At 38.2% G+C, this 23,030-nt stretch overlaps 1 protein-coding gene across 2 annotated transcripts in view; it reads left to right on the top strand.

The window, feature by feature from the left end:
• ITPK1 (inositol-tetrakisphosphate 1-kinase) overlaps window positions 1-23,030 on the top strand; it is a 1,534,199-nt gene that overhangs the window by 1,186,055 nt on the left and 325,114 nt on the right. For both annotated transcript variants that reach the window (XM_044074569.1, XM_044074570.1), the window contains exon 6: window positions 15,286-15,326. In XM_044074569.1, coding sequence (XP_043930504.1) covers window positions 15,286-15,326 — 41 coding nt within the window. The remainder of the gene's footprint in view (window positions 1-15,285; window positions 15,327-23,030) is intronic.

Genomic DNA, 23,030 nt, shown 5'->3' on the forward strand with positions numbered 1-23,030 from the left:
TTTGCAGTAGGAGGCAGAAGGGGTCTGAGGGGGATGTATGGCTACAGCTAGCCAGCAAAATGCCAAGTTACTATGGTGGAGCCTAGGGTTGTAGGCATATGACATGACACTGCAACACTGTAGTGGGGTCAGCAATATCAATGCAGATGGGATCCCAAGACAGGGTATGGGTTAATGTGTTCCCAGACAGGCTCATTCCTCTCAAGCAACATTTATCAAGTGTCTCTTAAAAACTAGAGTCTTCACGGGGGTGCTGTGCCAGGAGAAGTAGGGCAGTGGATGTTTAACATATGCCAGCAGAGCTAGCTGAAATCTTGTAAAGAATTATATGACATTTGTATATTAAACTGATTTATACAGATGTTTCTGTTAAAAATGTATTTGTAAACCTGCTTGTGTTAAAAATGTACCAACATTGTGCCCTGGACAGAAAAAGAAATATACATGTACTATTGTAATTGTTTAAATGTATATGTTTTAATAGAAGATACTGGAAGAGGTTAATTTCAAACTCTGAAAATAGTTTGAAACTAAATTTCCTGGCTTAGGCCATAAAGATTATATCTTACAGTTCTCAGTGCAAGCAGAGACAAAAATTCTGTACTAGGAAGCTTCCTGCATTGTCATGGGGTGAACTAATTGCTACTGTGGAAGGGTGGAGGTTTGAAATTGTTTTATGACTTCCAGGAGTTGCAGCAAATCTTAGCAAGGCTCTTTGTGTGTGTATTATTGACACATATGTGCTAAATCCTGACAGCTTCTAGCCAACGGGGGAAGCATGAGAACCAGAAGTCAGGTGACCAGATGTATGTGATGTCATTCTGTAATCCATCACTAAAAATAATCTTTAATACTAGGTGACACTGAAGTCTCAGTGCACTCTGTTTTTGTAACCTAACAGAGGTATCTCTCACCTACTTCATCTTGCCTTGCTCTAGTAAGTAACCAGTGAATAATAATTCTTTAGATCAGTCAGGAAAATATAGTGAGATTAGTTAAGTATTTTTTTCTGTAACTGTGTGAACTTGTCCACCTGTGTTATTTTTAATATTTCTTGTGAATGAAACTCTGGTGTTTATTGTAAATAGATATTTAGTATTTTCGTGTTCTTTTCTTATTAAATATATTTGAACTTTTCATTGTGGCTGGTCTTTTACAGAATATTTTAACCTTTGAGAGTACTTATATTTATTCAGTGACACTGCGGCCACTCCTGAAAGCCTTGCTGTTTGGTCAACATTACCATTTGTATTAATATTAATTTCACACAGTATAATTGGGTACCCTTATAAGAGCCTTGGAGTAGCTGTTTTTGGAGTGACTGTTGGCAGTGTAACTACCTTATAGTATGAATGGAAGGGGGCATAGCTAGTAAATCTGTGTGAGCCTTTCCCAGGTGTGTGTGTGTGTGTGTGAAAATCAAATCTCAGAGTGTGTGTGTCAGCTGCTTGGAGCAAGGTTACAAAGCACTGGTTTCACAGAGAGAGTGGTGGAGAACTTGGCTTAGAGACACAACTTAGGTCTCATAGCTGTGCCAGTGGGGAGACTGATTGGGGACCTGGAGGGAGGCAGAGAAACCCAAACCTTGAACTGAGTGTGTTCCCTCTGTGTTCTTAAGGGAATTTGTGCTTGATACAGGAACTGCTTCTGGAAATACTGGGTATATCCATTTTTGTTCCGAGTGAATGTCCATCTCCAGTGCCAGTGGTGAGGATTCAGGCTCCTTGATTACTGACCCAGAGTGGGGATGTCACATAAGCTATTGGAAGTTGTTTTTCACGTACTGAAAATTCCTTAAACATTTTTAGTATTTTGTCAGCACCAAAGCTATACCCAAAAGCTATTGGACGTAATTGATGATATGTTATGAAAGTCAGATAAAAGATCACCTTGATAAGAAGCTGAAAAAGTTGCTAAATAGATTCATAGCATAATTGCAAGTTAAATAATAGTGAATGTAAAATAAGAACAACAAGTCTGAAATATGTGGGTCATATACAACTGTCAGAGAGACTGAGGTCTAATACAGAAAGACAAGTTGTGAAAATGCCAAAACCAAAATATAAGCAGTTATTGTAGAGGTTTCTAGGAATAATGCAGTAATTGCAATGTTTAGAGCTATTATGTCTGAGATAACATTACACTAAGAAAGCAACTGTTGGGTTGCAGCATGTTGTTAGGGAGTGAAGCTATGAACAGGAAAGAACTCTGAAATGCTCAAGAAGTTAGTTACAATGTAATCTCCATGGCATAGATGGATAAAGCACTAACTATAGCTCAGGTGACTGGAGTTTAAATGCTAGTGTGGGCACCTATATTGGCTGATGGGGAGGATGGGAGTGAGTGGCTGTTGCACTGGGAGTGAGTGGCTGTTGCAGACTCATGCATCTGAGGGGGCCTCACCAAATGGGTGACACCTAGTGGAAGCCCTAGGTTTTCCACCCTGTGGAGCTGGAGCCTAAGGAGCCGGTGCTGCAAAGCACAGGTGCACAGTAAGCTGAGGGAATTCAGTGTGTGGAGGCAAGCTTCACCTCAGAGGTTAGCAAGTAGTGAAGATCATAAAAACTGCTGCTGGGGAGGGAGGTGATTCAGTAGGGGAGAGAGGGTCAATAGTTAAGTCCCTACCAACCTAACTCTTGCCCTGTAGCCTGTGAGATGATTTGGATTCCTAGGCAGGAATGAATTGGCTGTAGGGCTCTCACCTAGCCCATGGATGCCTGGCTCCTTCTCCTAGTGAATGAATGGGATGATTGGATGCATGTAGAGAAACCCTCAGAATCAGTCCTGCAGAGAGATTAAAAATATGCAGTTGCAAGTACTTAACCATTAAAATGCTGTAGAATAAATAAGCTATTTGTGTTGTAAGTAGCTACCAGTTAGAATAGTATAGGGGTAATGGATTCTAAAAGAGAGCAGAAAAGTTGCATGTGGGTCAAAAAGTTGTTATATTTCTTTAAAGGAAGAAATAACTTGTGTCCTGGCATAATGTTCAAAGTTGACAAAATATTTCTCAGTTGGGTGAAAAAGATACATGGTTGAGAAGTTATATGAATCCTATTTGAAAATAATAAAGTACAAAGAAAGAGGAAGAGATCTAATATACTGGCCAGGAATATTGACTTAAAAAAATAGTAGTCCAGGGCTGAGCTAGTGGCAGTTTATATTTTAACAAAAGTCCAAAATAAGAAATACCAGCATGCCAAGTATTATAGTACAAGAAAGCCATGTATCCTATATGTATTGTCTATTTTTCCATGTGCTATGAAATAATCATAAGTTACAGGCACAGCGGATTTGAGTGTTATTAATGCATTAAAGTCTGTTTTCAGGATGAGGATATTTGATGTCATGTTTGACAGTTGTCACTCGTCCATCTCTAACATAGATGACAAGCAGTTGGGGTTTTTTGTTTAGAGGCTTTAATACATAGAAACACATCAGGATGCATAACAGCATCATAAAATATAAATGAGCTGTTTAACAGACAGACATACATACATGCTTATATCTCAATAGCTTACTACAAAATGGCAGTCAGACTTGCATGTGCTCATTATTTATACACTTGTGCAAGCCCTTGCATAGCTTCTTAAAGATACAAACGCACAGACATTGATCTACATCCTCCCTCTTAAAAAGATTGCCCTTGGTAAAAACAACATTAGAATTAGGCATTTATTATTATAGACATTAGAAACAAACACTGTTCAAGTCCAAGTTGCCGTGTATCCGTTACATGGTGTGGAGATACGACCGGATCTCATAACATAACAATCTGGACTGAACTTAGCAACAGGGACAGTCTTCAGTGAACAACTCTTGTCAGGAACTTCTGGATTTGTCATAGGAATGGGAATAGTCTCTGGAGCTTCCTCTGGAATTGGAACACCGGACAACTCACTCTGAGATAAGAGTCTTTCTCACAGGCTATGTGCTGTGGTATAGGCTCGGACACCAGTCTCAAATGTTTCCGATTCTGCCAAAACTCTGCTTTTTGTGATTCCACAACATTTGATTTCGGCTTTGGGCAAATACTCTTCCCCACACCAATCTGATCATAACCTTTGGAAGTCTGCATCCTTACCACTTCTCCTTCTCTTAATGAATTGAGTGGTTTGCTGGTCTTATCATAGTAGGACTTCTTGGTTAAATGCTTCTCCAACAGATTGGCTTTCACTGACCTGTTCTTAACATATGGAACCAACAATTGACTACTGATTGGTAATGTGGCTCTGGTTTGTCTCAGCAGAAGTCTCTGAGCAGGTGAACCAAGATGTTCATCACAAGGAACGTTTCTGAGATTCATGAGATTCAGGAAAACATCACTGTTGTCTCGTTTTGATTTCTCTAGTAACTGTTTTGGACTTTGAACTGCATGTTCTGCCAAACCATTTGACTGCGGATACTCAGGGGTACTCGTGACATGAGTAAAGTCCCATTCTCCAGCAAATCTTTTGAACTGTTGGCTTGCAAACTGCGTGCCATTGTCAGAAATAACTTTGTGCAGACTACTATGAACTGCAAAGTGATGCTTCATCTTAGTAATGAACAGTATTGAATGCTAGATTAGAAAGTAGGTCAGTCTCAAACCAATTTGAGTAAGAGTCTATGTTGACCATTCCACTCAGAAATGTTGATGGCTACTGTTGACCAAGGTAGTTCAGGAATCTGGTTTAGCTGAAGTGGTTCTTTTTGTTGATGTGGCTTTGTACTGTTACACACAGAACAAGATGAAAGTACTCTGTCAATATTTTTTGACATAGAAGGCCAAAATATTAGACCTCTCACCCTTCTTTTGGTAGAGTCAGCTCCTGGGTAACCACAATGCAAGATAGTAATGTACTCTTGTTACAAGCACTTTAAAATAATTACTTCCGAACTTTTCATAATGATACCTTTCTCAGACAAAATCTCATATCAGCATGGAAAATAAGGTTGCATTTCTTGAGGTAAACTAGATTGATTTGACAGCCATCCTTGATTGATAAAATGGTTGAGCCTCTGTAAAATTGGATCTGTGGTTGTGTGATTTCTCAGGTCATCCAGACGTGTGGAAGAAAAATTTCTCACTACCATGTCTTCAAAATCAAGTTTCTCATTCTCATGCTATTCTGTGGTGTTTCGGTGCGATCTGAAAATGTGTCAGCAAGATAAAGAAGTTTGCCTTTCTTATAGACAAGAGTGAAATTATACTTAATCTTAACATCAAGCATTGCAATCGGGCTGGAGCTGAATGCATAGGCTTTCTTAAGATAGTGACTAGAGGTTGGTGGTCTGTTTTGATCTGGATAGGTCTACCATAAACATAATCATGAAATTTCGAACATACATAATTTCCCAAAGCTCTTTCTCGATCTTAGCATACTGCATTTCACTTTGGGTAAGAGTTCTCGATGCATAGACAACAGGTTGACCCTCTTGTAAAATGACTGTATCAAGACCAAATTTCGAAGCATCACAGATAAAGAGTAGCTGGCTTGTGAACATCATACTATCTGAAAGTTGGTGGACTAGCAGTTCTCTGTTTTAGGACATCAAATGTTCATTGGTGTTGCTCTAACCAAGACCAGGATACATCTTTATGTGTCAGTTCTCTAAGTGGAGCTGAAAGTTGGCTCAAGTCTGGAATGAACTTGCTTAGGTAGTTAACCATGCCAAGAAAACGTTACAGGGCTTGAACATTGTCTGGAACTGGCATTTTGAGAATGGCTGTTTGCTTAGAAGGGTATGGTCGTAGGCCTGAACTAGTAAATAAATGACCACATAAGTAACCTCTTGTAGCCTGAATTTGCATTTCTGTGGATTGAGCTTAAGATTCACTTGACGTGCCCTTTCCACAACTTTTCTGAGGTTTCTTGTCATGCTCATCTTCACCATTACCACCTACTAGTATGACGTGTACTATAATAGCACAAGGATGCCCAGAAAAAAGTTGCTGCATTGCACGTTGAAAGACTTCACTTGCAGAATTTATCCCAAATGGCATTCTCAAAAATCTGTGCCTGCTATATGGAGTACTGAACTTAGTGAGCAGTGATGATTTCTTGTCTAGTTGAATTTGCCAATGAACTCTCTGCATCTAAGACAAAAAAATAACAGTGGCATTTGGCATAAGTGCTGCGACGTCTTCGACTGTATACATTAGATGAGGGTTTTTTTTTAGTGCTTTGTTTAAATCGTGTGGATCAGTACATATTCTGGTATCATCTGAACTTTTCGTATGCGCTACCACCATGGAAGATACCCACTCAGTCGGTTCTCAAGTGGACAAATCACACTTTGTTGCACCATTTTATCTAATTCTGCTTTGACTCTGCCCTTCATGGTTATTGGAAGTTTTTGAGCTGCCGTGATAACTGGACTGACATCTGGATCTAACTTCATGGACTATACAACTGGAAGCTTCCCTAGTTTGTCTTCGAAAAGATCAGCATAGGAAGAAAAATGTACAGACAAAATTAAAGTAGTGGTCTTTCAAGGTACCATGATGGACTTCCTTATTAAATGAAAGCAGTTCCATTTTCAAACTGTCTGTGAACCCTAGTAATGGCTGGACGTGCCTCTTGACCAAATAAAATAATAAGTTGTAACTTCTCCTGGAACAGTAACATGAAAGCACTACTGATCCTTCAGTCTGAATTTCTTCACCAACATAAGCAACAAGCTTCACACACTTTGCCAAATGAAGCCTTTCACCTTGACACACTCTAGCAAATGTTTCTGCTGACATAACATTGCACTTGGAACCTGTGTCAACTTTGAGCTCTGTGGGTTTGCCATTTATCCGAACAGTACAAAATAATTCATTCTTTGCCCTTAAATCTACCACATTGACTGTTTCATGAAGCACTGACACACCATCAATATAAAGAGTAGGGTTGCAGCTCTCTAATTGATCAACTAATTTTTTGAAATGTTCCCTTTTAATAAAAGAACGTAGGTCTTTTTGTTTACAAAATCCTTTTGAAATGATTCCACTTATTACATTTGTGACATTGTTGAACAAAAGCTAAATATTTCTGTCGTTTAGATTCATGATTTACTCCACAATTACAACAGTTGGTAATGAAACTAGGTTGGGGCACATGCTTTGAGTTTGCTGAATCACTCTTATGCTTCACTGAGACTATGCGAATGCTGGACTTTGCTGGAAAGCTCTGGGGTTTACCACTGGCTGCTGCAGGGTCTACAGTTGCTGCCATGTGGTTGGGCCTGTTTCTTTTAACCACATGCTGCATACTATCAACATGAGCTTTGTCACTGTGCATTCTAGAGCTATTCTTACTTGTAAGCTTATTTGTGTGCTTTTCTGTGAGCTAGTATTGCTGAAAAATCACAGTGGCCTTATTCAAAATTAAATCACTGTCACAAAGCAAAATCTTTCTCACAGCATCATATTTAATACCATACACAAGTCTGTCCTTTATCAACTCATCCCTTAAATCACCTTATCTGAATGTTTTAGCTTTGTTTCTCAAATCAGTTATATATGCTGTAAAAGTTTCACAGGGCCTTTGATCCCTTGTGTAAAATTAGTGCTTTTCCTTTGTAATGTTTGTCTGGGGGTTACACATTTCTCAAATTTATGTTTTAAGCACTCTGGGTTCTCCCGTGACTCAGCATGTATAACAATATGATAGTTTTCCCACTCTCCTGCATAAACAGCAGGTGCATACACAAATGAACACTCCCTTTCAATAGCTTCTGACCCAGCTAATTTAAGCAGAATAAATGCCTTTGTACTGTCATGTTATCAGAAAATGCAGCCTGTATGAAAATGTTGTACTCTTGCTCAAACACTTTCCAGTTCTCTGCAGTATTATTGCCAAACACAAGTGCACTTGATTTTCGAAATCTGTCAGCCATGCCCACAAAGTATGCACAAACACACTGAAAATATGGCCCTTGTAATTATGTATGAGCAAACTGTGCTGTGAGCTTGTAATAACATTAAATGCACAGTAAACACTTCGAAGTACTGTACTTTGCGAACTATGCTCTGTAATGGCTGTATTTTGCGAAATAACTCTGATATCTTTAATACGAAAAGTATGTGCTTAGTGAAAATGTGGTCATTCCCTCTTATTTTATTCATTTTATGCAATTCAGACTTTATTTTAAACATTTTCCATAGTAATTTGAATATTTTTATCAATATCGGATATATTGGTGTATTCGAATATCATTTAGAGAGTTCTGTATACCTTATTTCATATTTTGCGAATAAGAAATATTCTTTTGCAAGTTTTAATATCTGAAATTCATTCATCACCTATTTTGTGAATTATGCATGCAGTAGGGATGATTCACTTCTTTATGTTCCTCCAATGCCAACCGGGTGCCCCTCAGACTTAAGTAGAAGAAACTGGAACTCTTTCTGGCAGCGAAACGTTTTGGCCATTCTTCTTCTAACCTCATTTCCCTTTAGACATGCTGCTTCTGACACCATGTCAGTCATCCCTCTCTAACATAGATGAAAAGCAGGCGGAGTGTTTCATTTAGCTGCTTTAATACATAGAAACACATCAGGATGGATAACAGCATCATAAAATGTAAAAGAAGTGTTTAACAGTCGGACCTTACATATATACATGCTTACATCTCAACAGCTTACTACAAAATGGCAGTCAGACTTGCACATGCTCTGTAGTTATATACTTGTGTAAGCCCTTGGATAGCTTCTTAAAGATACATACACACACATTGATCGAAAACAGTGATTCGCAAAAAGAAAGAAAAGAATTCTTAACATTTGTGTAGTCTGCACTATTTGCACCTAAGTGGGAAAATAGAGAAAACCACTCAGCAGGTAAAAGAAAAATCTCATGAGAAGGAGCCTTTGCAAAATCTATGAGGATTGTGATCTCTCAATTTTTGGAATACTCCAGTGCAGGAACTCAGTTTCTTACCACCTCAGATGTCAATGCACAGAAAATTGAAAAGCAAATTACTGCTGCATGAAAATCAATTCAAAATAAAGTGAACGCTGGAAATAAATCATCAGAGAGAAACAGTGTTATGACACTAACTGCAAATGATTGTTAAATCTGCAGGTTTGAGAAAGACTAAGAACACAGAATTCACTGAAGGTTTCACAGCCTGAATCTGAAGTAGTTGGTAGAGCAACCTCATCAAGGTCCTGCTTTATTTCTGGAGAAGATGGAAGGCCATGTAAGAGGAATCACAGATATTTGTACAAGACAAATATGTCAAAGTACAAAGAAGATGAGTTACCGGAAGTAAGTCAGTACTGTCACAAGAAAATAGAAACTGTGAGAGCTGTGATAGTCAGGGGTTGCACAGGAATGAGAGAGAGAGACTTCTCACGTCATGTCTCCAAGAAAATATTAAAGGAGGAGCTCTGTCTTAAAAAGATGATCAGATGTCAAGAGTGAATTTGCTCAAGTCTTCCAGATTATGAGGATGACTACAGAAACAAATAGGCAAATTTATGGGCAGGTTGTGAGTTGATCATGATACTAAAGCCTGAGAAGTTAAGTTGTATCTGTTAAAAAATATTTTGAATATATACAGTAGTATTTGATGTAAAGAGCATAACAGGCTTAATATAGTTATGATTAATTTAGAAAGAACATTGTAATGTAATTCATTCCGCTTCCTGTAAATGAAGAAACAGTCCATGTCAAGTATATGAAGAAATGACAGAAGAGGATGCATCCCTCAGACAATCATAGAAATAAACATTATTGCAAAGGATGAGAAAGTGGCAGGCAACTGAATCAGCTAAAGAAGCAAACTTCTACCACCATTCTGTTACCTAGTCTATAAATATAAATACACACACACACACACACACACACACACACACACACACACACACACACACACACACACACAACCACTTTCCAAACTACCCAACTCAGCAAATTCAAGCCATGCAACAAGATATCCAAATTTGTCACCAACCTTCCCACCAGAACACATCACTGCAGAGCCTTTAAAGTGATTTCTGATGTTTCTAAAAATACATTTGCACTACAGCATGGAGTGCATAAACTCCCAAACAGCACTTTTCTCCCATCAAGAAACATTTTGGTCCACATCTTCATGTTTAAAATCAGCTGTAAATTTTGTTTTCCATACATTGATGTCACTGAAGAAAAGCAAGGAAGTTTAACTGCAGTGACACAGGCATAGATAAAGCATCTGTTGCGTATATAGACTTTAATGGTCATACCACTGTGCATGCGTGAAGGTGCTCTATTGAAGTCTATGGACGTAGCTCACATTTCTCTAGAGTAGCGTCACAAATGGTAAAGCTAAAGTTTTTTAGGCTGTGGTTTAATAAAAAGTTTACAAAGTTTTTATTAAAAAGTGGCCCAAAAATCAAAGGAAAGTCAAGCTGGAAAATGCATCACAGCGTTTGACTCATCAGATGATGCAAGTCAGTTTTAAGAAACTGAACTGGTCAGAACTCCCAAATCTTTTTCCTATTTACGGTTGAAGTTCTTTTACAAAATATTATATAATTGGGGAAAAAACTCCAGCCATCTCAAAACATAAAAAATGGTACCTTCCTTTAAATGAAGTGAGGTCCAAATACTTACACCAAGCTGAAAACAAAAAAGAACCGTAACTCTTATGGCAATGTCCTTTTCTGTGTTAGTGTGTCTAAACTATGGAATAATATTTATCTATCTATTAAACAGGACACCAATTTTCATGTATTCAGATACACTCTAAAAACATTTATGAACCATTTCTGGATCTGCCGCTGCCACACACATCCAGGATAACTTCCTTCCTACTAATAGTCTGCTATAGCCTAATAACTAGCTATACAGCATATTTTAGAATTATTACAGGCAGGAAGCCTCTAAACATTATAATAATAATAATTGCTTGTGTCACATCACACTTACCACATTGAACAAGAAGCCACCATTAAGGTTCTTAATATGCAGGATTATGCGCGGGTTGCCGATCATAACTGGCTTATTATGTGTTCACGACATGGATGCCAAGAAATTTACCTCAAGAGTGTAGCTTGAGAGGAGAATCTTAGCATCCATGTCAAGAATACTTAAGAAAGAGTTTTTATTGGAGACCCAGTCATAATTGTTGACACTGCATGGTGCTTTATCTGCTGCATGTACTGCAGGTTACAGAAAAAATCGCTAAGTGTTTTGGCGGCTTTCAAAGTCGTAAAGCACTTGGCAAGTACAGTCAGAAAGGAAGTAACACACTCTTTTATGTTACACACAGTCAGGGACACATTACCACTACAGACAGCAAGCAGAAACAAATTTATTTTTTATTCTACCACTGTTGTTTGCTGGTCAGTGCTGGCAGATTTAACTGCCTAGCAAGGTACTTGATCTTAATAACTGAAGCAGGGGGTTCTTAACGTTTGTTAAGATTGGGTCTTGCGCTGTAGACGTGCTTAACTGATTTGTCTTTTTCTGGATATCAGAGCGTAATCACCGCATTCAGTGTTCTACAATATTGTTGTAAGAACCAGGGTTCCTCTCTACCACTGACTGAGGCTGGTTTCTGAACACTAACCGTCACATCCCCTTAAATGTTATAGACTTCGGTTATGTTTAACTGTTGTTCATCGTCTTCTTTATAAATTTGTTTGCATGTATATTTTTCACTTTGGTATCACTGTTATTGTCTGTGATTTGCCATGTTGTATGTATTCAGAATTCTGTTTATCTTAGTTTGTACTACTCTTTTATTACCTTAATTTATCTGTACATTGTTGTCTGTATCTTCAAAGCTGTTTCTTCCCAGGCCTTCACTGGGAAAAGATTTCCCACCCATTCAGACTAAGGTTTTGATGCAGTCACTTTGTGCATCATATGTAGATAGATCTTGAGCAAGAAAAAAATGTTGTACTGTTGTAGAGTCTGATCTAAGCCATGTGTCCACAGAGCTGCATTAATTACCTCCCTGTATTAAGAAATATGTGAAGCAGTGGAATATGCAATTTCTGCAACACCAGAAGCATTTTAGGAAATGCTGCAACCTCTCTGGAGATGGATGGTGCATCTTCTGTAGGATTCCCTGTCTTAAAATGCACAATGTGCTTAAAAAACATTTTTGTAACTGTCTCATTATTTACCAAAAGCTGCTAAACAGCGATTTTATGTAAACTCCTCCTACATTTCCAAGCTCAGATTGTCTCAAATTTTGTCAAAACATTTAACTGCACAACTCGTTTTACACACACAAAGTGACAACAAAATAAAAGTCTGTCTGCTCAAACTGCCGAACAACACAGGCATTACTGTTGCAATCTAATAATTACTAAAGAATGTAAACCAGCCCTGCTAAGCTGAGGACAGTTCTGAAGACAGAATAAACAAAGACAGGAGTGGTTACTGCATATTACACTTGATATGCTTTGCAGAACTTAGGAAGATGGTTTTAACATGTAAAATAAAACTGTCCACTGTTTAAAAAAAAAAATATTTTAAATAGGCACACAATCCGAATACCATAGACTTTACTTTACATATCAGCTACTTTCCTTTGCTAATATAGTTTGACTATATTGGGGGCTTTTAATATTCTATTCCGTAAGTTACGCCATAGTGAGCATGTGTGTGGGATCATAAGAGGACAAGGAAAGTTGTAATATTTTGGAAGGCTGTGTTTGAACCCCATTGAAGACAAAGCCCCAGTACAAAGTGTGTCTTGAGGGAGGGGGGGGCAGAAACTGATGTTGCAAGTAGTCCTTTTGGGTACTGGAACAGAGTTAAGTGCACCTATTTCATGTGATGTTCTGCTTAGTATTGACAAGCATCACCTCCCAAACTGCACCCACTTTAAACAGCGATGATAGCTGTGTTTCATTACAGCCCAAACTCATTAAGTATCAGTCTAGTAACAACAGAGAAACCTCCCAACACACACACACACTGTGAGAAAAACATCTTTGATGTTGTAGAATATTAAATGAGATGTAGAAGCTGGGGTTGAAATAACAGATATGTAAGTGAAATGTAGGTAGATATAATGATAACACAGTTGGTGTGAGGTTGGTATTAGACAAAATAGTGGAGTAGATGTTATAAGGGTGTCATTACTTTTGTATTTCTAATTATATCTGTCATGGCGGAAGTACAAGAAGTTACAAATGTAGTGTGGTTTGCTAACTGATGCTGCCATTTGGGATTAGTGATATCATTCATAATTTTCTTCTGGAACCCTCGGAGATAAACTTGAAGATCCTTAGTTCATTCACAAGTGCTGCTGTCAGCATTAATGGCCCCTGTACACATAGTCATTTGTTTTACTGTACCCAAGTGAGAATCTAATTGTCTGACCAGTATAAGCATGTTATCAAGGCTACATTTATCAAGAACTGAGGAAAATTCTGGCACTTAGGAGTTTTCTTCGCTCTTTACTTTTAGTTTTTAATTCAGTCAATTTGTAAAGCGCCTTGTTTTCTTTAGTAGGTTATAAGTGTCTTCCAAGGTGAAATTCTTAGCTGTGTTTTAAGTCTATATGCCCATTAATGGTTGAATAGCAATCCTTCAGACGTTGACATGTATTCTGAGGCATACACATTGTATGGAAAGAATCTTGTCCAAAGCCTAGACTTTGTTTGTTATTTTAAGGCTTGGCTTGAGGACCTCCCAGTACCATTTAGTTAGCTGCCTGTAAAAGTTTATACCTTCTGTCACAGAAAGCGTTAGTATTTGTCATTATTTTTTATTAAAGTATTTCACCTGTGTAGGCTGTTGTGTATGAGTAGTACTGGATGTTTCACAGGCACGCAATCTCTTTGTGTGTACTAATCCCCGGTTTCTTCCCAAGACTGTGTCAAATCAAGCCCCATCAAGTAAATCCAACTGTCCACCTACTCGCTTGCTTTTGGTGCCCGGCAGTCTCTGGGAAGCATTACTCAGTACTTCAGGCATGCCCAAACATTTTGCGGCGATGTGCACACTCAAGTCTGCACTGTTTGTTTCTTTTGATCTGGCAGTGATCCTGCAACAAATTCTTAACAGTCCTAGTCTAAATAGTTATACAACTTGCATTATCTTTGTAAAGGAGGTACAGTGACAGACTCTTTAGTGTCTGTCTGCTGCTGAAATGTTTGGAAACTGCAGCTACTTGCTTCTTCGTGTTTGTGTGATTACAGGATTTGAATTTCTGCCACTAAGTATTTTCCCAGCTTTCACAAAGTGTTACAATGCATGCTACTTGTCAGTGGTAGACAGAAGTTACACTTGCTTTCTTTGGCCACTGGTACATACACACACATACATACACACACACACACACACACACATATATATGTATATATATATATATATATATATATATAGATGTGTGTACACACACCAGTTTAATCCACTTTAGTGTCATTGTAGAGCCAAAGCATAGCCTGGCACTCAGTGGGTACAAAGTAGAAAGTCTAATCTGAGGCAGTGTAACAGCCCATTGTAGGACACACACACACACACACACACACACACACACACACACACACACACACACACACACACACACACACACACAAACACACACACACACTCATGCCATGTATACTGATGAAAGTTCTGAGGATTGCTAATTCACTTACAGCATTTCTTTTGGGAGAAACCAGCACCTGGTTGTAGAACCATGTGGACATAGTGAGGATGTACAGACTCCATACCGGTAGCACTCCAGCTGAGAATTGAATTAGACTATCTAGTTATGTACTACAGCATTCTTAGCATAGGGCGGGGTGAAGGGGGCAGCTGTCCCAAGCTCAAAATGTTAGGAGATGCAGTTGGCCAATCCTGATCACTCTTCAGTACATACTGGCATTTAGAAATAAATGCTAGTATTGCATTTGCAGTCAAAACTGAAGACTGTAGTGCTATCTGGCATAAACTGTAGCAACTGCTTGCTACAAATGTTAACAGTCTGCTTACTACAGTTTAAAAGAAGAAAAGAGTTTTTTTTCCTCTTTGAGCTTTTTGGAGAGATGGCACCAGCTGCAAAAATAACAAGCTACATGTCTGGCAGCCTAAACCTCTGTGTTTGTGCCACCCACTTTTGTAAACTCAAAACTATGGCATAATAACAGAACACATTGCAAGTTGATGTGATGCATATTTGTTCTTCTGGGAGTACTGCTAGAACTCTCAACTATCTGTGTTTCTATAAAGTTTTATTTTGATTGTTGTCTTTTGGCATTTATTTTCTTTACATTACAGTGAATGTATTACCTAACTGAAAATAAATTTGCTCCAAATTATATGAAGAACTATACATGAAATGGTGTAAAGCTAGTTTAATGGTTCTTTATTTTTGTTACAGTTTGTAAAACAAGAGTAGCACATGGCACAAATTCCCATGAGGTGAGTAAAACTTAAACTTGTCACTGCATCTGTTTTAGAGTGCAAACTGGTTTGCTGTCTTTGATCCATTGGTACGTTTTTCATCTTTGAAAATTAAAACCCGTTTCTTGTGCAGTTGAACATAAAGATGCATAAATAAATCAAAAGTCAAGTAATATGCCAGTTATTTCTTGGGTTTCAGTTTCCCGTCAAATGTTTTTTTCTGGCTTTAGTTTCACTTCACTTATTTGTCACTTCTGCAACAGTGGCTGTACATTTTTTGTTTGTCCAAACAATGTGCCACATACTACATGTAAGTTTGTTTTGAGACCCTGCGAAGTGTCAGGCAGCTGCATGATGGGTATGTTGCTGTTTTCCTGCTTTTATCCAAGTTCTGGAATGTTGTGAGTTGTTTGGTACCAGCCACGCACATAAAGATTGATTGCCCCATTGAAAAAGGTAAGCGATTAGTCATAATATATTATTGTCAAAGCAGACAGGAACTGCAGCAGGCAGAGAGGATGTTTGGTACAGTTAGTATCTGCTACATGACTGTTGCACATAGTGTTATTGTCCGGTCATCGGGCCTTCTGATGAAGATTCCTGCTGTGTTTAAAGTGCTAGGATTACATCAGTGTTTTGTAATTCTGTCTGAATTGTATCATGCCACCATTTTCTGGGTTTTATATGTGATAAATGTTCAGGTTTCTAAGAGAATTCCTTTACATTTACAAGCTGTTTGTTCCTTTTCTTTACTGGGGACGCCGTACAGGAATGTCTGGTGGCCATTCATGCTGTACCCTACTGCAGTGTGTTTTGGCAAAGGCTGTGCCTTGATGATGATAGATATGTAGCCTCGGAGTCTGTGTTCTGTTTAGGGCTGCCAAGTAATGGACCCGTATCTTGTATGGCTCAGAATACGTGACACTAAGCAGTGAAACTCAAGGAGTAATTTATCCCCAACTTCTTGACTTCATCTGTGTGCTCAGAACTACTGACCTGAAGTACAACATTTTCCTTTCCTCAGGAGGCACTAAGGGTGGCAGGGAGTGCTCTTCTCATGCTTGTGGGCTGGGGAGTGCATGTTGGCCTTGGATGCTCTCTCCTGTCCTTAGATCTGTGGATATACCTCAGCCAGAAGCTGGATGGGTATTCATATACCTGCATATACTTCTCCCTCTTTGTATGGTGGGCCATGCCTGTTTTGCTGCACGGCCCTATAATCAGAACTAGCCCTCTCTGAATAGAGGATGTTGTGGTAGCACCTAATAATGTCCCCAAAACAAATCTTGTCATTCTTTTCTCCCTGATGATCCCATAGCAGCTGGACCAGTGCTGAAAACTGGAGCAGTAATGATGCTTGCTTTCATGCCATGCCACTTGGCTGGTAACCCAAGTGTTTCTTTGCAATTGTTAAAATAAATTTTAGAAAGTACTGCTTTTGCCACTGCAGGTACAGTGCTTTATTGCAGTGGGAGATGTAAAAGCTGACTTTCTATGTATATGATCAGTTGTTACAGTTGCAAGTTATGCAGTATAAGGTATTGTGCATGCTTGTATGTGTTTGTTATGACTCTGTCTGTACCTGCCCATGTACGCTTCTGAAGATCTTGCATAGTAATTATATAAGCTCATAGCATAGATTGTATTCACATCATGACCATGTCCTGAAATCCTTGATTCAGTTCCTAGTGGAGCACACATTTTTTTCTCACTTCCAAGTTATTATTTGATATAATCTCATATTGACTGGTATTTTTCTTGTAACATCTCTGAACACTAATAAGTAAAACATATATTGTATTAGTGATCAGAGATTTACAGTAATGGAACAGCCTATTTTATGTTATTATGTGAAGTGGTACAAACTCAGGATGTAAATTAGAGTGATACCTGGTTACAAACAGAACTTACTGGTTTACTGCGAGTGATACCTGGTTACAAACAGAACTTACTGGTTTACTGCGAGTGATACCTGGTTACAAACAGAACTTACTGGTTTACTGTGAGTGATACCTGGTTACAAACAGAACTTACTGGTTTACTGCGAGTGATACCTGGTTACAAACAGAACTTACTGGTTTACTGCGAGTGATACCTGGTTACAAACAGAACTTACTGGTTTACTGCGAGTGATACCTGGTTACAAACAGAACTTACTGGTTTACTGCGAGTGATACCTGGTTACAAACAGAACTTACTGGTTTTCTGCGAGTGATACCTGGTTACAAACAGAACTTACTGGTTTACTGCGAGTGATACCTGGTTACAAACAGAACTTACTGGTTTACTACTAGTTCTATTTCTTGATTTTCTCCAGCAGTTTTTCTGTGGAACCAGAAACACTTGAGTTACCAGCCAAGTGGCATGGCATGAAAGCAAGCATCACACCACGCATTACACCATCATGGACCTCCTGTCCATTAAGCACAAGACGTTCTGATTGATTTTACTATAGCCATCTTAATCTTCTGTCATGTGGAGGGGACAGGTACTTACTTCTAGGTGCTGTTTAAATACAAATTGTTTATTTACCTGCTTATCAAGTTATGTTACCACTGGAGATTTCTTGCATTCGGATAGGCACATGTCATTACCTGCTTACAGACTTAAATGCTGACCTTTTTTAGTATAGAAGATTTTTAAAGACATGTCTTTCAGCATTAGTTGTATTTATCAGATGTGGTTGTTTGCTACTTCCCTCAACATCTTTGTTTTTTTGTTAATTTATTTTCATGGCTTCTGCCATATATGACAGCAAAATATAGTGTCCATTTATAAGTTGAAATGTGTTGACTGTGCTTGTAAGTCAACAGTGCATGAGTTCCACTACCAGAGGATGTAGGACGTTTGTACTGCTGCAAATGAGAAAAGTGTTTATGAAGATGTTATATACAGGTGTACACCATTTAACATCCAGGATAGGTTTTATCCCATAGTAGAACATTAAGTGAGCAGATGTTAAGCAAACACCGTATACTTTGTATTGTACTTCTCTTAACTTCTGTCTACATAATGGTTGATCACACATGTCCACTTAGTACAGTGTGGATGTAAATGCGGTCAGACGTTGTGCTGAAGGATGTTAAGCGGTGCACACCTGTACTGAAACCTTCACCTGTGCTGTTTTTTTTAAACTATTTCTAGCACTAGGTAAAGAAACTCTATGTGGAGGCCAGAAATTCTGGAATTAAAATCCAAGTTTATTATAAGGAGAAGGACTTAAAAAGCTGGTTACAGCTTTATAACTACCAGCACATTTCTTCTTCTTAAAAATGCTTTTAACTAAAAATTAGTGCTTTCACTTCTTCTATAGAGGTTTCATATTTTTAACAAAGATAAAAATCTGATGAAGCCTGTACAGCAGATCATATACTGCAGACCTGTAAGAATGTGTAAATGTACACTGGGTGTTGACCCTTAAGGTGATAGAAGCATAGTGGCTGTAAGTAGAACATGAGGTATCCTCATGTGTAATCCTTGACATTTTTAAAGTACAGTGCCAGTGTTTCAGAACATATTTTCTGTTTTTAAACTGTAGCAGGACTAAGGTACCCATTGTGTATCTCCTTAATCTCTCTCTCTGCAGTAGCAAGTTAAACCCAAAGCAATGAAATGCTGACTATATCTTTCAGGAGCAGACACTTTAGTTTCAGCCCCCAGCTTTAAATGGTGCCATATGGTATACCAGAGAATTTCAATAGGCTGTAATGGGGCTAGGTTTAACAAATGCTGTAAGGGATTGCTTGTTTTGAAATTTCAGGAGAGTGATTATTTTTTTAAATGTCCCTTCCCTCTTTGGTTTGAAATTAGACAATCTGCTTTTATATGTGAGACAGCAAACGTATTCTTAGAACTTTTCAAGATATATTTGAAAATTTTCATTATTTCTGGATGCATGATCTCATTTCAAGGTTATCTGGATTTATGCAGCATTTCTATAGCAATATTGCATGTTGATATTGGTCCAAATATTAAAGGACTCATGGCAGTGTTCCAAACACCTTTATGTAATGCTGTTTTGTAGATGAAGTTGTAATTTATTCTTTGAACTAAGACATCTGTACTGTGTCTTTTGATGTTTTATTTTTTACTGTATGTCCTTGTTACGGCCACACCCTCAGAGTGATGTTGTGGGAAATAGCCAAGATTTTGCCTGTAGTAGCAAAATGTTATGGATAATCAGAATCAAGATACTTAATCTGAAGTGCATGTCTCAGCATTCCATCTCCAAAATGAGGTATCACTAACGCTCATAATGTGGAACAAATGAGCAAAATGTGAAACACTTCTCATAGTTTACTATGAACATCAACTAGGATGTTTGTTGGGGGGTTAAAATGTGCTGATGTATACTTACAAAAGTTATTTTGATGAATTAAAATGATTCAGTGCTCTTTACCATTGATATCAGTTAAAAAATCCTAATACTGAATGTGTTGCAGGTCTTTTCAGTGTGGGACTGCAAGGAAGATAGACTTTTAAGATCCAGAATAAGTAGTGTTCCTACTAATGAGGTATACTTGAGAGGTATGATCTGAAGTTTGTTTTTGTTTGTTCTTCTTTCGGCTTTTCCTGGTTAGGGGTCGCCACAGCGGAACTCCGGTCTGCTTATGATTGGCAGTAGATTTTTTTCTGAATGGGGCCAGTGCCAGCTCTAACCTTCAACGAGAGCATGCCATTCACATGTCTTTTTGAGCGCCACTTTCCCCACGGGGAGGACATGCAGAGACTCCACACAGAAGGCCCCAAGCGAATCGAGCAGGAGAACCTCTTGCTGTTAGGCAACAACGCTACCGCTGCACCACCTCGGCTTCTAGAGGTATGATCTGAAGTGAAGTCATTAATTATATTGCGGTTCATATACTATAGTACATTATGAGGTCACCATCAAATTAAGGCAGTTTCCTTACAATGTCTTCTGAGCAGTGTATCTTTATAGGGAGTAGGATGTGTCCAGTGGCTGTATTTTAGCATTGAACTTCAGTAGTCTGTGTACTACAGCAGGCATTTAGGTGTCTTTATACAGCAGATGTATGGTCCTTTTTTCTACATATTTCTTTCAATGATGTCCTGAGAAGCAGGTTGCACATCTAAGAAAATTGGAGGGAGCCGATCTTGGTAAACTCAAACATACGTAAAGATGTTTTCTGCACCAAAAACAGTATTATTCTAACAACATACATGGGTGAGAGAGTAGTTACCAACTCCCTTTGCTTATTACATCAGCCATCTGTAGAAATGTGTCTCATGCTGTTTAAGGCTCAGCTGAAGCAGTTGAAAATGTGTTTAATGCCGCCACCTTTCAAACACTGTGACTCAGTATCACTTGACTGTATTGAACCTGAGCTGCAATCATTAGCTGCACAGACTTCGGAAGTGCTCACTTTTACCATGTAGGTTTTTGGGTCAAATTGCGGTTTGGTGATTAATTAATTCTGTGTACCAATATGTAAGTGACAGCACTCCACCCCTTCAAAGCCCTGGCCACACTTTATGGTGTAAACAAATTACATCTGCAACAAGCCAGTCACTGTACTGCAGTGGTTAAACACCAACCATAGTCTGTTTAGATGAAATAATACCATTAATAATAGACTACTCCAGAATATACCATTTTGAACCATTGGCATTCTTTGATAATAAACAGTATTTGCAGTGTAATATTTTATACAAAGTACCCTGCTTGGAGGTTCCCACAATAATGGACAGAGAAAATATGTTCGTTCTTTGGGTGATGAGTTTAAATTTAGATTATAGATTAGTATTAGGCTACCTGCCCTAGTGGACCATTTTAAGCCTAGCCAATTACCCCATGTGTGAATGAAATGCTGCATCTTGTGTCTGTAAGGTAAACACCTTTACCATTGTGCCAACCTCCCACTTATATAGTTTTCTTTGTAATAAGCACAGGTTCTAATGTATCATTCTAAGAGATACCATATTTACAACAGGTCATAACCCCCACTCTTTGTGAAATTCTAGCACAACATACACATGTACGTACATGCGAGCACACACACACTTTATATCTGTGCTGGGATTCATGCATCACAGCTCTCAACATCCAAGATGCAGACAGATTTTTTTTGCATTTCTCAAAGTATATCTCTTAAGTGGGTATTAAAATAGTGTAACATCAATAGGGTAGTAACTCCTGGTAAAAGATCATGGTAGTCCAGAAGGTCAAGTGACTGTAAAACTTTTCATTCAGTAAAAGTTATCAAGTCACTTCTGTGCTCCATTTTTTTCTGTTAGCAAGCTAGCACAACTTTTCCTAATTTTTTTCTGCTTTCATCATTTAATCGTTCATTCATTTTCCAGTGCCATGTTTATCCTATTCAGAGTCCTGTAGAATCTAGAGCTTCTTTTGACAAGCAAAGGATGCAAAACAGAGAAGCAAACCAGTACTTCACAGGATGCATGCATATGCAGACATCTCCTTATGGCCAATTTAAATTACTGTTTCATTTAATGGCATGTCTTTGGACTGTGAAAGAAAAATTAACACCATGACAAAAATGTGGGCACAGGGAGAATGTATAGGTACCATATAGGGGACATGCCCAGGTAGAACATGAGCCAGAGAACCAGATGCCATGAGGCAGCTGTACTAACTGATACATCAATGTGGTACTGTGAATCGTATAATTTCCATAAATTTAGCAGCTTATATCCACTGTCAGACCTTTGGGTATTAAATCAGTTTGTAAATATTTGTCCAAAAATATTTTATTATGAAAAAAGTTGTTCTTTTCCGAAGTTTCTGCAGTTACTGCATGTGATGACTGGTGTCCAAATCAGATGAATTAAATATTTATAATGAGTCAGAATTTCTACCTGGTACTGATGTGACTTGCATTTTACAGTCAGAGATCAGAGAGGTGGTATCCTCAGCCTTTGTTTACTCCTCTAGAGCTCTTCAATGAATGTAGCTGTTAAGCTCATAACCAGAACATCAACAAATAAAAGTTAACTGTGGTCACTCATTGATGAAGTGGTTAGTGCTGCAAATCTGTTGTGCTTCGTTGCAGGGTTTTGTTTTTTTGGTACATACAGTTTGCATGTCCTTGCTATGGCCATGTGAGTTTTGAACAGGGGTTGCAATTTCCTTCTGCATCCAGAAGGCATCTGGGTAGGTGAATTGGCAATGCTAAGAAATGACCTGTGACTTGTGATGGACTGTCATCACACCCAGGACTGGTTATTGACTTCTGTCCAATGTTTCCTTACATAGGCTGTGGCTTCTTATGTCCCTAAACTTGGAAAAGCCAGCATTGAAAATGGATTGATAAGAGTCCATACTGAAAAAATAATTGCATGCATTTAGATTAGACAGTTAAATTAAATACTAAATATTAAAAATACCAGAAAAAGGAAATTTGTATGTCATATTATAATAAATGTAATTGGTCTCTGCATTTGACAGTGCCTTGACCCGAGTGGTTGACTCGCAACACTGATTTCATAATTTATACTTAGGGACCAGAACACTTGCCTGATTTACAAGTAAATACAGTAACTTAAAAGTAAAATTAAAGTAAATGTTTTTAAACTGAAATACTTAATGCATCAAACATGCTGTTTCTACACAGTTTGGGAGATGTTAATTCTCTTCATATGTATTCATTAGCATCAACTAATAAACACATACTGTGTAAATTGGTTTTAGTTTATTCCAGAAATTTCAGTAGCTGGAATCATAAATAGTCAAAATAATTTGGT

This window comes from Protopterus annectens, chromosome 6.part0, assembly GCF_019279795.1.
Source record: "Protopterus annectens isolate FY-2018-M chromosome 6.part0, PAN1.0, whole genome shotgun sequence".
NCBI lineage: Eukaryota > Metazoa > Chordata > Ceratodontiformes > Protopteridae > Protopterus > Protopterus annectens.